The sequence below is a fragment of the Bradysia coprophila genome, unplaced genomic scaffold, assembly GCF_014529535.1.
Source record: "Bradysia coprophila strain Holo2 unplaced genomic scaffold, BU_Bcop_v1 contig_94, whole genome shotgun sequence".
Classification (NCBI taxonomy): Eukaryota; Metazoa; Arthropoda; class Insecta; order Diptera; family Sciaridae; genus Bradysia; species Bradysia coprophila.
In genome coordinates, this window is record NW_023504022.1 from 1,704,099 (window position 1) to 1,720,886 (window position 16,788).

General features: G+C 36.8%; 1 protein-coding gene across 2 annotated transcripts; it reads left to right on the plus strand.

Moving 5' to 3' along the window:
* Window positions 1-3,838: 3,838 nt before the first annotated feature.
* Window positions 3,839-15,164, plus strand: LOC119084895 (calcyphosin-like protein). 2 transcript variants are annotated; one of them, XM_037195046.1, is made up of 6 exons: window positions 3,839-3,995; window positions 10,083-10,240; window positions 10,309-10,486; window positions 10,546-10,640; window positions 14,524-14,638; window positions 14,701-15,164. In XM_037195046.1, the coding sequence occupies exons 2-6, from the start codon at window positions 10,107-10,109 to the stop codon at window positions 14,800-14,802; spliced, it is 624 nt and encodes a 207-aa protein (XP_037050941.1). In that variant the 5' UTR covers window positions 3,839-3,995; window positions 10,083-10,106; the 3' UTR covers window positions 14,803-15,164. The 2 variants fall into 2 exon arrangements, with proteins under 2 accessions (XP_037050941.1, XP_037050940.1); XM_037195045.1 differs by lacking the exon at window positions 3,839-3,995 and adding an exon at window positions 7,342-7,527.
* Window positions 15,165-16,788: the final 1,624 nt, after the last annotated feature.

A 16,788-nucleotide genomic window follows, 5' to 3' on the forward strand; every position in this document is an offset into this window, starting at 1 on the left:
ATTAATCCAAGTTTGAATGACAGATTACGGGCAATAAGGTTTCATCTCGACCTTTACGGCTCTGTTGTGCAATACTATAATTGCTTGACGATCGTGTTGTTTGTTGTTCCGCTTGGATTCGTTTGATACAATCAAGCTTTCAATGCCAACATTCGACCGTTGAACATTTGTTGCATTTGGATTAATTTTGAACGGTCACACCTTTGTATCATTCCGGTAGACATTAAGCGGAGTTGGTAGATATTTTTGTACATTGTGCATCCATGACAGTATACGTCGAATCTCAGGTCTATTCTGTAAAATTTCGTAGTACTCGGCGAACAATTCGGCGGGTGTTTCTGCATACACTCGTAGAATTTTTTAAACTCTGTCCAGCCGTCTTCGATATAGAGTTCACCACCGTAAGTGTAGGCGTAGGTGATCATGGCATCGTCCAACAATAAATCGCACAAATCACTACAGTCGCACTTCTTAATTTAAGATCGAAACCTACTCGCAAATTTTAATTCTGTACTGGTGCTGAATAAGCTATGCGACAGTTTGAGTCGTAAGTTTGCTGAAAAATGTTTTGAAATGTTTAGTGAGAAAGACGCATATTTTAGTCAACATCATCTTAACGCATATAAATTCACAAATCAATAACTCCGAATTTTGAAACATGTCGACAAAGTTGACAAATAATCTAAAATAAATTAATGACAGGAGTCGACTAAAAATGTCTCCATGTGTGAGTCTACATTAACACCGCACTGCATTACCGCAATGGTACGCCACTCTACAGAATTGTCGTGAAATCGCCTGAGTTGTATTGTATGTTTTAACTCATACAACGAAAACAAATCATCTATCTGTATAACAGAAACGCAGTGCGCTACTGTGATTTCATTATCCTCCGAATATTTTCTATGTTCGTGCTAGTAGCAGTGCTGTGAAATGGCACAAAAATTAGACGTTAGTATTTCTTACGGCATCATTGCAACGCGAATGAGACATAATTAAAGTTTTTCTTTTGTTATACTGTCAAACTTGACAGGAGAATTAGGTTTTCTTCTCGTACGCAAATACAGGCCTCTCTCATACCTCTTAAAATCTCCTAAAACTCTTACAATGAGACTTCGAACATCTTATTAACCTCCTGTAAATCAGGATTTTTCTGGATAAAAGGGCTGTTAACTCAAGTCGTATTCGGTTGGACTTGACGGAGTCCCTTTGATGTTTGTTAAAATGATCTTGCCATTCGTCTTGCCTCCGCTGACGCACATTGTTAACTGCACGTTTTCACGTCATCTGCTGTACCTCGTGTCTGGAAGCTGTCAAAGGTGCTACCGGTTCATAAGAAGAGCAGATCTCGGGGATTAAATGACTTTAGACTGATTTGTGTTCTCCCTTGCCTATCAAAAGTGTTTGAGATTCTAGCGAAGGAGAAGGTGGTTGCGTACCTCAACTCAAATGATTTACTTGACAAATATCAGTCTGGCTTCAGGGAGAAACAAAGTACGAGTACTGCGTTACTTCATGTCTCCGACGAGATCAGAAAATCATTTGAGAGGAAGCGTCTCACGATTATGGTGCTGCTCGATTTCTCCAAAGCTTTTGACTCTCTTGATCACTCTAGGCTCCTTTCTAAGTTGTCTGTTGGGTTCGGCTTTCAGACTTCAGCTGTAAGTCTCATTAGAAGCTACCTCGCTGATCGACACCAGTGTGTCAGCATTGATGGTTTCGTGTCAGAGCCATTGCACAACAGGTCTGGTATACCGCAGGGCTCGGTCCTGGGCCCACTTCTTTCGCTGTATATCAATGATCTGCCAGCGTGCTTGAGGGCGGTTGCACACCACGTGTTTGCTGATGACGTTCAATTGTTCTATAGAATAGATTCGTTTGAGAGGAGTCATCTGAATGAGTCTGTTTTCAGGCTGAACCAAGATCTGCATGCAGTGAGTCGCTAGGCACGTGTGAATCGCCTTTCGTTGAACGCGAAGAAGTCTCATGCAATGGTTTTTTCTGAGTTGAGTGATGCGGTACTGAAGACCCAATTGTTTCCGCGTATGATGGTATCGTAATACCGTATATGGATGAAGTTTTGAATCTCGGCCTCCTCATGGATAAGAAACTCTCTTTCAAGAGTCAGGTGAAAGTGGTATGCTCTAACGTGTTCTCGAGGCTTCGTAGCCTTTGGCCTAACGGTCACCTTTTCTCAACGAAAATGCGCCTGATGTTGGTCAAGACCCTCATCGTGCCGGCTTTCACGTATGGCGAGTGTGTTTACTCTACCAACCTTAGCGCTGCTGAAGTTAAGTCACTCGAAAAAGCTTTCTCTACCTGTGTTCGCTTCGTGTATGGGTTCAGACGCTATGACAGCACTCGAGATTATGTAAATAAGATTTTTGGTTGGTCTCTGATGACCTACATCAGACACCGGCGCTGCTCTGCGTTACATAGCATTGTCAAATCAGAAAATCCACCGTATTTATTTGATAAGCTGACTCGCGGAAGCTCGTCGCGTAGTAATGTTTTTTTGGTACCAAGGCACCTCACTGTACAATATAATCGCTCGTTTTTCGTCAGAACAGTTTCTGATTACAATTCGTTGCCTGTCAGTGTGAGGAGAATTAACTCGGCTGCGGGATTTGGAAAAGCTTGTCTCGACTATCTTAGCATGCATTTGTAGACTTGCGGACTGACGGGTTACTGCTGGACTCGTGGTACAGAGTTCAATGTATTTCGATATTTTTTAGTAATGTCTTTCGTTCGTAAATACATGTAAGTTTTGATTGTGTCCTTTGAGCCCCTGTGTTTGATCAATCGAGAACTGTATTTGTCCTTATTTTGATGATTACCATTACCCTTTTTACCATTTTACATCAACAACTTTCACATCGTTAACCCTATTTACAACAATTATTTCATCTGACGATGTACGTAAGAAAATTTCTCAAAAAAGTAAATTCGCCACGAGCCCAATTTTCAAAGATCATAGATTTTCTGATTGGTCTAGGCAATATCTATCATTTGACATAATAGCCTCGATAATAGCACATCAATGCTGGTTGTTCTAAAGTTATCCGATGAAAACTAAAGAAAACGGGCGAAAACACACAAAACAGGCTATTTTGTTGACTCCGGCCACAATGGCTATTGATCTACGAGCCTAATATTCAACACATTTAGAAATAGAACAAAAGAATTCAGAACAAGCGAAAACACGCAAAACATACTGTTTCTCTAGCCCTGAGGCAAATAGAGCTACTATTGTACAAACCCGATTTTCTCAAAAATTGAATATTTTGATTCGGCTCGTTGAGTGTTTAAAAGTCTTTGAAGGACATGCGTTTCCTGTTTTCCCGCACGTCCCAGTAAAATGTAATTGCTAACTTGAATTTGGGCTTGATCTTTGTATACTCTGAGGGTAGGATGGTGATGTCAGTAACGTGTGATTCCGGAATAGTATAATTGTAATGATTGATCCTATAAGCCTGTATTTGGTATACAATTGGAATAATTTGCCGGGTTGCGGGCACTGCATTATTCAATGCTTTTGTCAATTGATTACACTAAATTCCAAAATCGTTATCTAGATTTACGTTACCGACAACTAACAGCAAAACAATTTCAATATGATTGTAATCGAGGTGTATGCGCAACGCGATGCCAATATATTATTTAACATAATTCATGTTGTCTATATCGTGATTCAATTTTCTTCTATTTCACCCTCTTTTCCGTACATATAATGTCTATAATACCCGGAAACACATAGCGCATCTCTTTCAACTCTAATCGAAACAAAACACGACGTCACTGAAAGAATACTCCTTGTCTGTTCGCTGTGTCTATTATATACTCAGTTACCAAAAATTGTTATTCCTCAACGTGACTAAACCGTGTACACAGTAAGATCGCAGCCTTTGAATCGGAATCATTTCAACAACCATACCAGTGACTACGAGCTGACGGAAAAAAAAAATTTGAAAACATTTTCCCATTCATATTGTTAGGTGAGTGGAAATTCTGTGTTTTTTTTTATTGGTAATGTGCTCACTGTCTACGTCGACAAGCAGTGAATATAATTAGATTAATGTCTATTGGAAAATTATTTCAAGTATTTTCCTTTCGGTGTGACATCGCTATTCTATTAGAGAGTCAACAAGTGGTACGAGAGAATGATGTGTGTGGATGGATCATGTATGCTCTTTAATCTGAAAAAATGAATCTTGAAATGCAACAAAACTGGTTAACTTTATGGTGATATTGCCTAGCAAAATGGGTGTTGCTTTCGGTTTAGTTCATTTACAAAGAATTTCCTCAAATGCAGTAAAAGTGACATAATTTTGCTATTTCTGCGCTTGTTCACAAAAAGTGAAAGCAAATTGAATAGATTCCATTGCAGAGGTGGATTTATAAATTGTTGCAGTAGTTTTTGTCAATTTTTCTTATTTATGAGCTAGAAAAATCTTGACTCAATTGGAACAGGCACAACCTAAAGCATGTAGTACTTACAATAATTAACCCAGCAATAACATTTTTTATTTATACGAAACCTCGAATTTTTAAGACATTTGAGCCATAGAAATGCACTGCAAATTTGCTAAAATTGGAGAAATAACTTCGAATTAAGAAGTAGAATTCTTAGGGAAAATTTTCGTCGAAATTCCATTTTTACACAGCACTGCTCCTAGCATAAATATAGAAAATATTAGGAGGCTGATGAACTCACAGTAGGTACTGCGTTTCTTTTGTAAAGATAGAAGACTTGTTTTCGTTACATGAGTTAAAATATGCGATACAAACAAAATCCTAAAAAATTTTAATATTGTTGAAAACATTGGTTCCACACGACATTTGGTTTTGAGCGCTAGGGTAGCCAAGTGTATAGCCGTCACATAATAAATGAAATTTTTGTTGGAAGAAGTACCTTACAAGTTAAAAATGAGACTGGTCAGGCACGCCCAACGGCATAATGGGTCACCAGAGACCATGCTTAATAAGCATCTTAATAATATTAATCGTTCTGTTTTAGAGCTATGGACATTTTGCAAATTTGTAGCCTACATTTAGTCGGAAAATATTCGTTTTTTGATGGTTTCTCTGAACCAAAATCTTTTTTTTGAAAAAGTGCAACGATTAAAGCAAGCAAAAATGTGTTACTTTCAAAGGAAAATTTGGTTTGTGAGTCATACAGTTTGTTCATTTCATTTTTACACAGTTTCTAAAGATTGTCGATATGTCAGAGTTTTTAATGTACCCAGTCAATTAAGTTCTTCCCAAATTGCGCAATATTTGAATTCGCGATAGAAATTTTAAATTTTGCGCCAAAAATTCATAATTTGGGAAGAACTTAATTGACTGGGTACATTTAAAACTCTGACATATCTAAAACTGTGTAAAAATGAAATGAACAAACTGTAAGTTAATCTACTTGGAGATTATCTGTCCAGATTACACAAATTTACATAACCTGCCAACCAATTATTTCTTTAAAGGTAACACGTCTTTGCGTGCCTTTTCAAAAAAAGATTTTGGTTCAGAGAAATCCTCAAAAAAAAAGAATATTTTTCCGCCTAAATGTTGGCTACAAATTTGCAAAGGGTCCATTGCTCTTAATGATATAAATACTATAAATTCTACTTATATAAGATTGACTAAGTGTAACGACTGCGGCCGAGGACAAGGCGTTTAGAAAAACCGAATTCTTTAAATGTTCTTATTGTACCAGGGCCTATTTATAGAAATATAATTCCTAAAAAAGTAGATTTTACAGTAAACGTCATTGGTATTTATATAGAAATTTGATTCAGCTGTTTTGCAGCTGGTTCACTCATAAAAGGAAAATCGTGCGTGCGTGTAACTAGTCCACATTTATAAATACGTATATGAGCAGTTCTATTTGTATGAGTAGACCAGCTGGAAAACTGGTGAATCAATTTTTTTTTACAAAGTTCACTGACGTCTACTGTAGGGAATTGTATGGAATTAAATTCCTAAAAATAAGCCGATTATCGAAACATGCATGACTTTAGGAATTCGCAATTTGACAGTTCTTATGGGATTTTTGTACATGCAACTGTCAAATCACGAATTCTTAATATTACGAATGCTACGAGAATCTACGCCCTGGATTGTACTCTTCATTTTTATCACAATTTAATAACTTCGGATTCAAACAACAATAGAATAGATTATTGATTTTGATGCTTATACAAAAATTGGAAAAAATTGAAAATTTTCGTGAATAATTTCTTTGAATTCTGTGCGTATATAATACGTTGAAATGTATAAGTTGTATATTTAACCCAAAATGAACTAATACTAAGGGCGTTTTAGTCAGAAAAATAAATTAAATCACCACCATACCACTCCCTATACTACCATCCACATGACATAGTTCCGTCAAAACTTGTTAGCCGAATATTATCGTGTTTGGGGAGCAATTACCTTTCTCTACCATTGTAACCACATGAAATTTTTATTAATGAAAAAGGTCTTACAGAGGTTAACACGATATATTGGTATATTGTGTGTGCTGTGCATTAAACTAACGTGCCATGTCATATACACCCAATCAGTTAGAAATAACGAACCTAATGCTAAATATAAGTTTTATAATAATTACAATAGAAGGAGATACACTGATATATATGTACATACGCAAAATTATTTTTATTTTATTATTTTCGCATGATAAAAGGAAATGAATTCAACTGTGTGAATTCTTCCACATTTCTCAGACACTGAATGAACAACATATTATTTCAAATTGGTACAAAGTAACTTCATTTCTTCGTCTTCTCCCAAAAGAGGACCCTAACATGTCCTTACAATTTCTACTGTAACTGCTGACCTAGTCAAAGATTACATAAATACACTGAGAAAAACGTTGACAGTTCTGTCCCCAGGTAATGTAATTTTCATATAAAAATCACGTTACCTGTGACAGGTAATGCTGTTTTTGTATGAGAAATTACATTACCTGGGGAAAGATTATCTGTCACAGGTAGAGGTAATAATCTGAAAACTTTTTTGTCAGTGTAGAATGACATGAACCGTGCAGTGCACACACACACACACACACTTAAAATTCGGCTAGGGTTCCCATCTGAGTCCTATTTAAGTGGGATTGACGTGACTTTTTATTTTTAAGTAGTTTCAACTACAAAAACTGCGAATGGAATTTCATGCAACTGGTATTGTTGCTACTGTAAAGCTTAGACGCCAAAACCAATTTATTATTTACTTTGAATCGATTTTCTTTTCACAAAACGATCGATAGTCCTTGTTATATGGTGGAATGTTTTATTTCTTTTTCTTTTACATCTGATTCACAGCAATGAACTGAATCAATCATTGCATTACCATGATTCGAAATGGTTTACGTTTCGTATTAATACCAAAAGAAATTAGTGGAATAAATTCAAAGAAAATTCAGAGAGTCTGTTGTTCGTTCAAGATTTGTCATCTAAAAAAATATTGAACTTGTCACTGACTGGTGTCGTAAAATCAGATCCGATGTTTTCACGGATATCGTTGAAGGTGATTCATTTTGTGTGTGTCATTTTTATTGTACACAATAATGTATGTGATTCATGTGTATCGGTTGTGTTATTCAATTGCTTCATGTGATTAAGTATATTGGCGTAGGTGTACCTTACAGGATTTTTCTTTCTTTCCTCACAAAAATGCAACCTTAAATGAGAAAAAACTGATCTGATCTGTTCTGAGCAGGGCCTATTTTTAGGGATTATAAATAATTCCCTTGACTGTAAGTCAGGGTCTTATGCCGGAAAATACCCTAAAATGTTTGTATGAAATGTTATGAAAAACGGAATTGTTTTATTTATCCCATTTGTCCCAATATTTTGCTGGTAAACACGATAACTTGAGTAATTATTAACCAATTACTAATTTTATTTTTTAATCGACGCATAATTCGATTCGTGAGGTTAAGTTCGAAGATGGGCTATGTGAGATTAAGGATCTGGAAGTTATTCCAGAAAAACAGTATTTTACTCTGTTGGAAATTCAATCAATCGAAAAAGATTACTTTGATGGAATTTGATTTTGTGGCTTAGTTATATCCATCTATCACGCATGATAGTCAGCTATCACGGTGATAGTTGGCTATAGTCAGGGATAGTCATGTGATAGTTGGCTATAGTCAGGGATAGTCAGCTATCACGGTGATAGTTGGCTATAGTCAGGGATAGTCAGCTATCACGGGCAAAAGTAGCAGACTTCACGTGATGACATAAAATATTTATAAAATTTTATGAAAAACCATTTTCTGAATCGTTATTCAAATGTGTGGAATGACACTAAAAACAATCAAACAGAAAACTTTAAAACTCCTACGAGTGTGAAGTTTGCGGCCAGAGCGAAGCGAGGGCCGTAATTCGCACGAGTCGTGCTATTTTATTCGTGATTAAAGGTTTTGTGAATGTAGTAAGTACCGGGGGGCTTCCTTTTTGTACATAAGTGTAAGGGAAGAACGTCTACCGTACTATTTTATATTGTACCAAAGTGAAAGAGTCCTCGTTCCACATTCGCATCTTTTACTTTTGATTAGTTGATTTAGAAAAAGTTGCATTGAATGCAAACAGAATTGAATACAGACGATTCATGGATTACTTCGGGGGAAGAAACAATTTTGAGATCTCGAAAACAAAAGTAAAATTGACAAATTTATCAACCTCAAAAATATGTTGTCGATTTATATGCATTTTTTATGCATAGCAAAAGAAGACAGGAACAAGCAACGTAATATTTGTCTTACAAGAAAGTTGAACTTTTATGTGAGACAAAATATTACGTTGCTTGATCCTGTCTTCTTTTGCAATGCATAAAAAATGCATGAGAATCGACGACATATTTTTGTGGTCGGCAATTTTGTCAATTTTTATCTATATTTTTGCATGACAAAATTAGGTTTTTTTTTTCACCGATGTTATTATAATGATGAACATATTTGTATAAAATGATAAACATTTGGTGTGATAAAAAAGTATTTCACCGAATGTTCGTTTTCAAATGCATTTGCGGCATTCGATATAGTTTCTTTTTTTGCTGGGATTGGGTTTTTGCTACTGGGAGAGAAAACGTACTAAAACGTAAAAAGCTGTCAAAAGATGTGACAGAAGGATTAGCTAAATATACTGAAATCAAACATTTTAGAGATTTACTCACTGTACGAGAAAACTAAGAATTTGTGCCAATTTTCGTGAACTATTACGTTTTCTTGTAGTTACACGACCACAAACATTTATTAACTTTACTCAAAGCCAACACTTCGTGACTCAAAACGATGGCCCCACTTTTCGCATAAAGGACGCGAAGTTATCATCGCGAAAATAAATTTTTTCGCAGAAAAGGATACTACAATTTAGCGTTGGGTCGATTCGTCTTAAAATTATGTTGAACAAATGGGAAGAAGAAACTGATGGGCCTGTTTAAAACGAAACGTGTCAACTTATTGTAATTTTTATGGATTTATGCGTATTATTACATCGCAAGACACACACGCATTAGAGTTTATAGCAGAATATAAAATCCAAACATTTCATTGATGATTGGTATCATCGATTGACCCAGATTTCATTCACTTCGATAATACAACAAAAATTTGTAGCACCTTTCATTGCTCGATTCAGGGATAATTGATTTTTATTCGTACATCGTGTGGCAATGATTGATTGATTTTTACCATTCAATTAACAGAAATTTCTGTTCATTAAATTCAGGTCAAATGAATGTTTATAGGGGAGCATTTTGAATGCAAGGAAGGATCCGGCTGTTATATAATCCAGGCAAACTTAAATATTTGTACATGCTTATGGTGGATTTTTGCATGTCACACGAGCAATTTTGCGCTGATGTGATCGACAATTATACTGCGTTTTCCAATGTTTAGCCTATGGTGAATATCGGATTGCAATGAAAAACGCAGCATAATTGTCGATCCCATCAACGCAAAATTGCTAGCATGTTTTCGGCCTTAAGGCACCCAACCGCAAAGCATCAAATACAACAATGAATGAGTGAATGAATGAGCTTAGACCCGGAATTCACCACATTTCCTTTATGTATTTTAGATTGCAAATCGTCCAACTAGTTCAATGACACAAAACGAATCGGATTTGGTGAATAAAAGCCGTCGTGCACTGGCAAACGGTAAAAATAAAAAGCCAATAGAAAAACTTCGTCTATTGTGTCTGGCCCGTGGTGCTACTGGAATATACGGCCTAGGCAGGTAACCGAGTTTCACTTGTTATTCATGCAACAGAAATTCGCCGAAAAATTGAATTCAGATTTGATTAGGGCATTCCGTCGCATGGATGATGATGGAAACAAGCAACTTTCGCTCGAAGAATTTATCAAAGGACTCGATGACACCGGAATGGATTGCTCGGTCGAAGAATCAACGGATATATTTAATGAATTTGATGCAGACGGTTCAGGGTCGATAGACATGACCGAGTTTTTAATTCAATTAAGAGTGCGTCTTCACAGTGTCCGACAGGAACGACCAAAAACTGTTTAATATTTTCATTTTAGCCTCCGATGAATCAAGCTCGAATTTCGGTCATTGAACAGTGCTTTAAGAAACTAGATAAAACTGGTGACGGAGTTGTTACGATCGATGACTTAAAGTAAGTGAAAGGATCTCGCCGTACGTTAAGACGAATCGACACAACGATAAATTGTAGTCAAAAATTGAGCGCAAAAACATAAATATATTTTCAATTATAACTCCGTATTCGCGTCCTTTCTGGACAACGTGGGACCATCGCAAATGCATTATTTTTTCGAACAAATTTAGACTACAATTTAGCCTTGTGTTGATTCGTCTTCAGAGCAATTGAACCTTTCCGAATTTTTAGCCTAAATTTAGGATGAAAAGTATTGGTTGTTTACGTGCTTTGATGGTTTAACTTTTTCAAAAAACGATTTTAGTTCAAAGAAATCATCAAAAAACGAATATTCTTCCACTCAAATGTAGGCTGCAAGTTCGCAAAAGGTCCATTGCATTTAAGAGACCAGTGAGACATGAGCGACATCGTTTAATTTCGTTTTACCTAAAAGCTCATTTAAACCCATCTCGAGTAAAATTATTTTAGTTTTTAGGTCTTTTTTCTTCTAGAAAAAATACCCTATTATGGCCGGTTTGTCTGTCTGTCTGTCTGTCCGTCTGTCTGTCTGTTCCACAAATTTGGTAGTTTTGGTAGCTCTCAGTCGGTAGTTGGTATTTTTGGTAGTTGGTAGTTTCGAGCTGGATTGACATTCAAAATTGCAAAGCCACCATGAGCATATCAACACCAGGCAAATAATAATTATTTGTTATCTGATCACCGATAGCTCACAGTTAACATTGCAATTCGAAAATTTGGTAGTTGGTAGTTGGACTACCAAGGCTATAATTGACTACCAAACGTAATTTTTGGGGAAGAGATGTTTACTATTCGAGAACTACGCACCGACTGACGAAATTATTCTACATGCTCGGCTATTTATAAATCGGAAATTTGGTAGTCGGTAGCTTTGGTAGTTGGTAGTTGCGAGATGGATTGACATTCAAAATTGCAAAGCCACCATGAGCATATCGACACCAGGCAAATAATAATTATTTGTTATCTGATCACCGATAGCTCACAGTTAACATTGCAATTCGAAAATTTGGTAGTTGGTAGTTGGACTACCAAGGCTATAATTGACTACCAAACGTAATTTTTGGGGAAGAGATTTTTACTATTCGAGAACTACGCACCGACTGACGAAATTATTCTACATGCTCGGCTATTTATAAATCGGAAATTTGGTAGTCGGTAGCTTTGGTAGTTGGTAGTTGCGAGATGGATTGACATTCAAAATTGCAAAGCCACCATGAGCATATCAACACCAGGCAAATAATAATTATCTGTTATCTGATCACCGATAGCTCACAGTTAACATTGCAATTCGAAAATTTGGTAGTTGGTAGTTGGACTACCAAGGCTATAATTCACTACCAAACGTAATTTTTTGGGGAAGAGATGTTTACTATTCGAGAACTACGCACCGACTGACGAAATTATTCTACATGCTCGGCTATTTATAAATCGGAAATTTGGTAGTCGGTAGCTTTGGTAGTTGGTAGTTGCGAGATGGATTGACATTCAAAATTGCAAAGCCACCATGAGCATATCAACACCAGGCAAATAATAATTATTTGTTATCTGATCACCGATAGCTCACAGTTAACATTGCAATTCGAAAATTTGGTAGTTGGTAGTTGGACTACCAAGGCTATAATTCACTACCAAACGTAATTTTTTGGGGAAGAGATGTTTACTATTCGAGAACTACGCACCGACTGACGAAATTATTCTACATGCTCGGCTATTTATAAATCGGAAATTTGGTAGTCGGTAGCTTTGGTAGTTGGTAGTTGCGAGATGGATTGACATTCAAAATTGCAAAGCCACCATGAGCATATCGACACCAGGCAAATAATAATTATTTGTTATCTGATCACCGATAGCTCACAGTTAACATTGCAATTCGAAAATTTGGTAGTTGGTAGTTGGACTACCAAGGCTATAATTGACTACCAAACGTAATTTTTGGGGAAGAGATTTTTACTATTCGAGAACTACGCACCGACTGACGAAATTATTCTACATGCTCGGCTATTTATAAATCGGAAATTTGGTAGTCGGTAGCTTTGGTAGTTGGTAGTTGCGAGATGGATTGACATTCAAAATTGCAAAGCCACCATGAGCATATCAACACCAGGCAAATAATAATTATCTGTTATCTGATAACCGATAGTTCACAGTTAACATTGCAATTCGAAAATGTGGTAGTTTTGGTAGGTCAAATAGTTGGTAGTTGGTAGTTTCAAACAGAAATTAGAAAAAAGACCTCGCCAGGCTTTAGCCGGTCTATTCTTGTTAGTTACTTTCGTCACTCTCAGATCGTTGTCAATTTAATGTCGTTTGAGATGTCAAATCCATTGTCATTTTCGTCCAGCTAACATCAAAGTTTGAAAAAATTGCTAGCTCGGTTAGCTGGACGAAATTGGCACTTGGTTTAGATGTGGAACAACCGCTATTTGACAATGATCTGTTGACCTGGGACTCCAGAGTTTAAGATTTGCTGAAAAGCATTTAGATTTAATCAGTTAGGGTGATCATTTCTGATCAATGCACACAGATCATGGGATCCTTTGTGCTACCCTGTCATCATGAAAATCTTGAAGCCCTTTTCAGGACCTCATCTCCTTCTCAACCTAATGCCTTACGCTCTACACGAATCACTCCAGGCGAGCAAACTGATCACTATGATTAGGTACCAAAATGATAGCTAATTCTTAGGGCAGAAAGCAAAGAGTGACTGGCGTCAACCTCGTTTCATTAGACTGTAAATTCTAGAAAGCCACTGGAAGGACAGCTGTGTCTCACATCTTAGGCCTTACACTAATGACAGCGAGTAAGGCAACATTGTCGCCCGAATCACAGTCCTTGTCATTGGGATTGATAAAGCCTGTGATTTACATTCCGCACGATATTGACCTGGTCCAGTCTCATATTTTATAAGACTAGCCCGTTCGAACGTAAGCTTTCTCTGAAATGGGCCAATATGAAAGCCGAGCCATGCAGACGCGCCACCCAGCAGCACGCCACCAAAAGGTCAACCGCCAAACTTTACCACTATTTAGCCCAAAAGCCCTTACTTCCAAATTAGACTGACGGACGAGCCACCTTTGAGACGAGGACCTTCGGTGCAAAAAGCGAAATGACAGCGTGTCCAGACCATGAACCAGCCGAGAGCTAAAGCTGGCGAGTGAGGCAAAGCAGCTAAGAGTCCTGGCAGTGACACACCACTGAGAAAAGTACCAATCTCGCCAAGCCTTCCTAATGTCTCCTCGCAAAGAAATTCCGCTCACAGCGTCCAAAAATTCACCGAAGTATGTTCTCGAAATATTCGTCGTGAATTTCTGTTGGTTCCAGCTGTCACTATTTTTTCGACGGTACGCGTACACATTGTGAGGTTATGACGAGCACCGTATCAGCCGCACGAAAACGTTGGTTTTCATGCTTCGGGGCCGAAAATGAGGGCAATTTTTCGAATTTTCTCGGGTTTCCGGCCCTCTGCATGAAAATAGATTTTGGCCTAGCAGTTAGACCAGCTAGTCAAACTGCTGCAACAAAATGCATTTTCTATTTGAAAGCTAACACGTATCCAAAGGGATAATCATGAAAAGATGTGATCAGGAAATGTGATCAGGAAAGATGTCATGAAAAATGGAAATAAGAAACACACACAAATGTATGCCACAATTTTAGCGAAGACTATTAATTTACTTACGAGTTAGTTCCACTCGGTCGTAGGTAGTGCCATCAAAGATGTATCATTTCATTTGACAGTGTTTGTGAGACGATCTCGGACATACTTAGAATAGCACGAAAAGCCGGTCATCGTGTCTCTTAATTACATATTTTAAAAGCGGCCAGTGGAAGACTCTAAATCACATGAACGCACTTTTATTTTAAGGAACGTCTACTCAGTGAAACATCATCCTTTGTACGTCAGTGGCGAAGCAACAGAGGAAACAATTTTGAAGAAATTTTTATCAACTTTCGAAGAGGGAGGTGATGTAGACGCTAAGGTACAACGGCGAGACGGTGTTGTCGGATTTCATCTTTATTTAATTTTTTATGTTATTTACAGGTAACACATGAAGAATTCTTAAATTACTATTCAGGAATAAGTGCCTCCATCGATCATGACGGTTACTTTGATCTGCTACTCCGGCAATCGTATAAATTGTAATTCCATCATGAGCTGTATTACAGAAAGAAAATACCATCCCGCTCACAATGACCAACTCTGGATTTGACCATTTTTTTTAAATGAATTTAACCATGTTGTTTGTAAATGGAAATGGCATTCTTCGTTCTCGAGAATGATCTCACAATAATTTTTTCGTAAAAGTTTATATTTTGCACGATACGTTTCCAAAAAGTTAATGAATGTTATGCAGTCTCTAATATGTGTCTGTTTTGCTGCTTTGTTTTTGTCATCAAAAGGAATCGTAAGACTGAGTGAACTGTTTTTGACCCATAGCATTTTTTGAATCGACTTTTTACTACTGTGAAGCCAAGACGGCATAGCACGGCTCCTAGCAATAATATCGAAAATATTCCAGTGTTGATGAAATGAAATCCATGTTTCTTCTGTAAAGATGGATGAATTGTTTTCGTTTTATGCGAAAGACTGTCCATTTATAAGCTATACAAACAAAAAATTCTTAAGCTGTAGCTCTTATCACTAAAGAATCCAATAGTGACGCCATTCGATATTAATGCTATAGGAGCAGTGTTGTGGTAATATGTTGGAATTTCACGGATTCCAATCCAGACTTCTAATAAAACTCAGATGTTCTCACTTTGAACATTTATTAGAGAGTGAATTGTTCCATGAACAAATCATCGCATTTATACCTAATTCTAAGTCTACTACGTTGATATTCATTTCATTTGGCTAATATTCTAGCGTGTCCAAAAAGACTCCAACACTACCACTCAATTCATATAACTCGTACATGAACCCAATAGTAGCCATCTTGACCACCTTTGTAATCTTGACCACCTTTGTCATCTTGACCACCTTTGTCATCTTGACCATCTTTGTCATCTTGACCACCTTTGTCATCTTGACCATTGTGTGCCATCATGACCATCATGTGTCATCTTGACCATTGTGTGCTACCTTGACCTCCTCCTCCGGACTTCTAATAGAACTCAGATGTTCACACTTTGAACGTTTATTAGAGATTGACTTGTTCTAGGAACGAGTTATATTAATTGTATAACTCCAACATAATATTGGTCTACATTTTCTTCTAAACAAAAATTTCTGGTTCTGGCTTCACAGTGAAAAATCTTTTTAATTGTGCGTGGGTCAAAATTAGAGAGTTTGATCTAACGATTCTTTAAAAAAAAGTCACAATTCAAACTGCCACTAAAAAAATTGTTTTGAATAGTTATTAAACGAAGCAAACATAATCCTGTATTTATTTCTGTAAACCCAAAGAAACAACTGCACTTTAAAGTTGACTTTGAATCGAAAGTGTAAACCCAAAGAAACAAGAACCCAAAAACAAAGAAGGAATCCGTACGTAGGCCGTAGTTAGTTGTCCATCATAATAGTCGTGCTACTTGAAACTATTCTGCATACTCTGCATTTAAAATTGTCTTTACTTTACATTTTCTTCTATTAAAATTGCCACGGTCAGCTTGAAAAAAGTCTAAATAAAAAAGTCGTTGATAATTATTTAGGACCATGCGACGAATTTATATCAATAATTAACAAAAAAAAAGTAACGGTACTTTTTTGAGAAAAGTCAATTTCACATTCACCACTTGATAGCCTCACGTCTTACCTTTACAACGACACCTCATTTGCTCTTATCCGAACTGCATAGACCATGCAATTAGAGCTGAGCCACCAATAATTGGTCCTACTATAAATGTTATTAAATTGATCAAGAAAGTAATTTTTTTACTCTATTTTCTTCGGATTTGCGTATATTTTTGTACAATACGTTAAATATGTTTGATTATATCCATTACTATTGCTTGCCAGTTTACGATTGAGCAAATTCTCAGTGGAAATTCTCAAATGCCTAAAACATTTTGTCGAATACTGTGACGCCAATGTGTTTTTAAACCGTTGGTGTATGCAAGTAGTTGATGGAAGCCTTTACAATCACATTAGCGCGCAAAAAATAGTGTTTAGAGCGAGCGTGGTAAATTT

What these genes read in the sequence shown, in the direction of transcription:
- LOC119084895 (XM_037195045.1), top strand. Translation starts at nt 7,504, where the DNA reads ATGTTTTCACGGATATCGTTGAAG. An exon ending in AGTTTTTAATTCAATTAAGA is followed by an intron (nt 10,487 to 10,545) that starts GTGCGTCTTCAC and finishes TTTTCATTTTAG; the next exon opens with CCTCCGATGAATCAAGCTCG. An exon ending in GTTACGATCGATGACTTAAA is followed by an intron (nt 10,641 to 14,523) that starts GTAAGTGAAAGG and finishes TTTTATTTTAAG; the next exon opens with GAACGTCTACTCAGTGAAAC.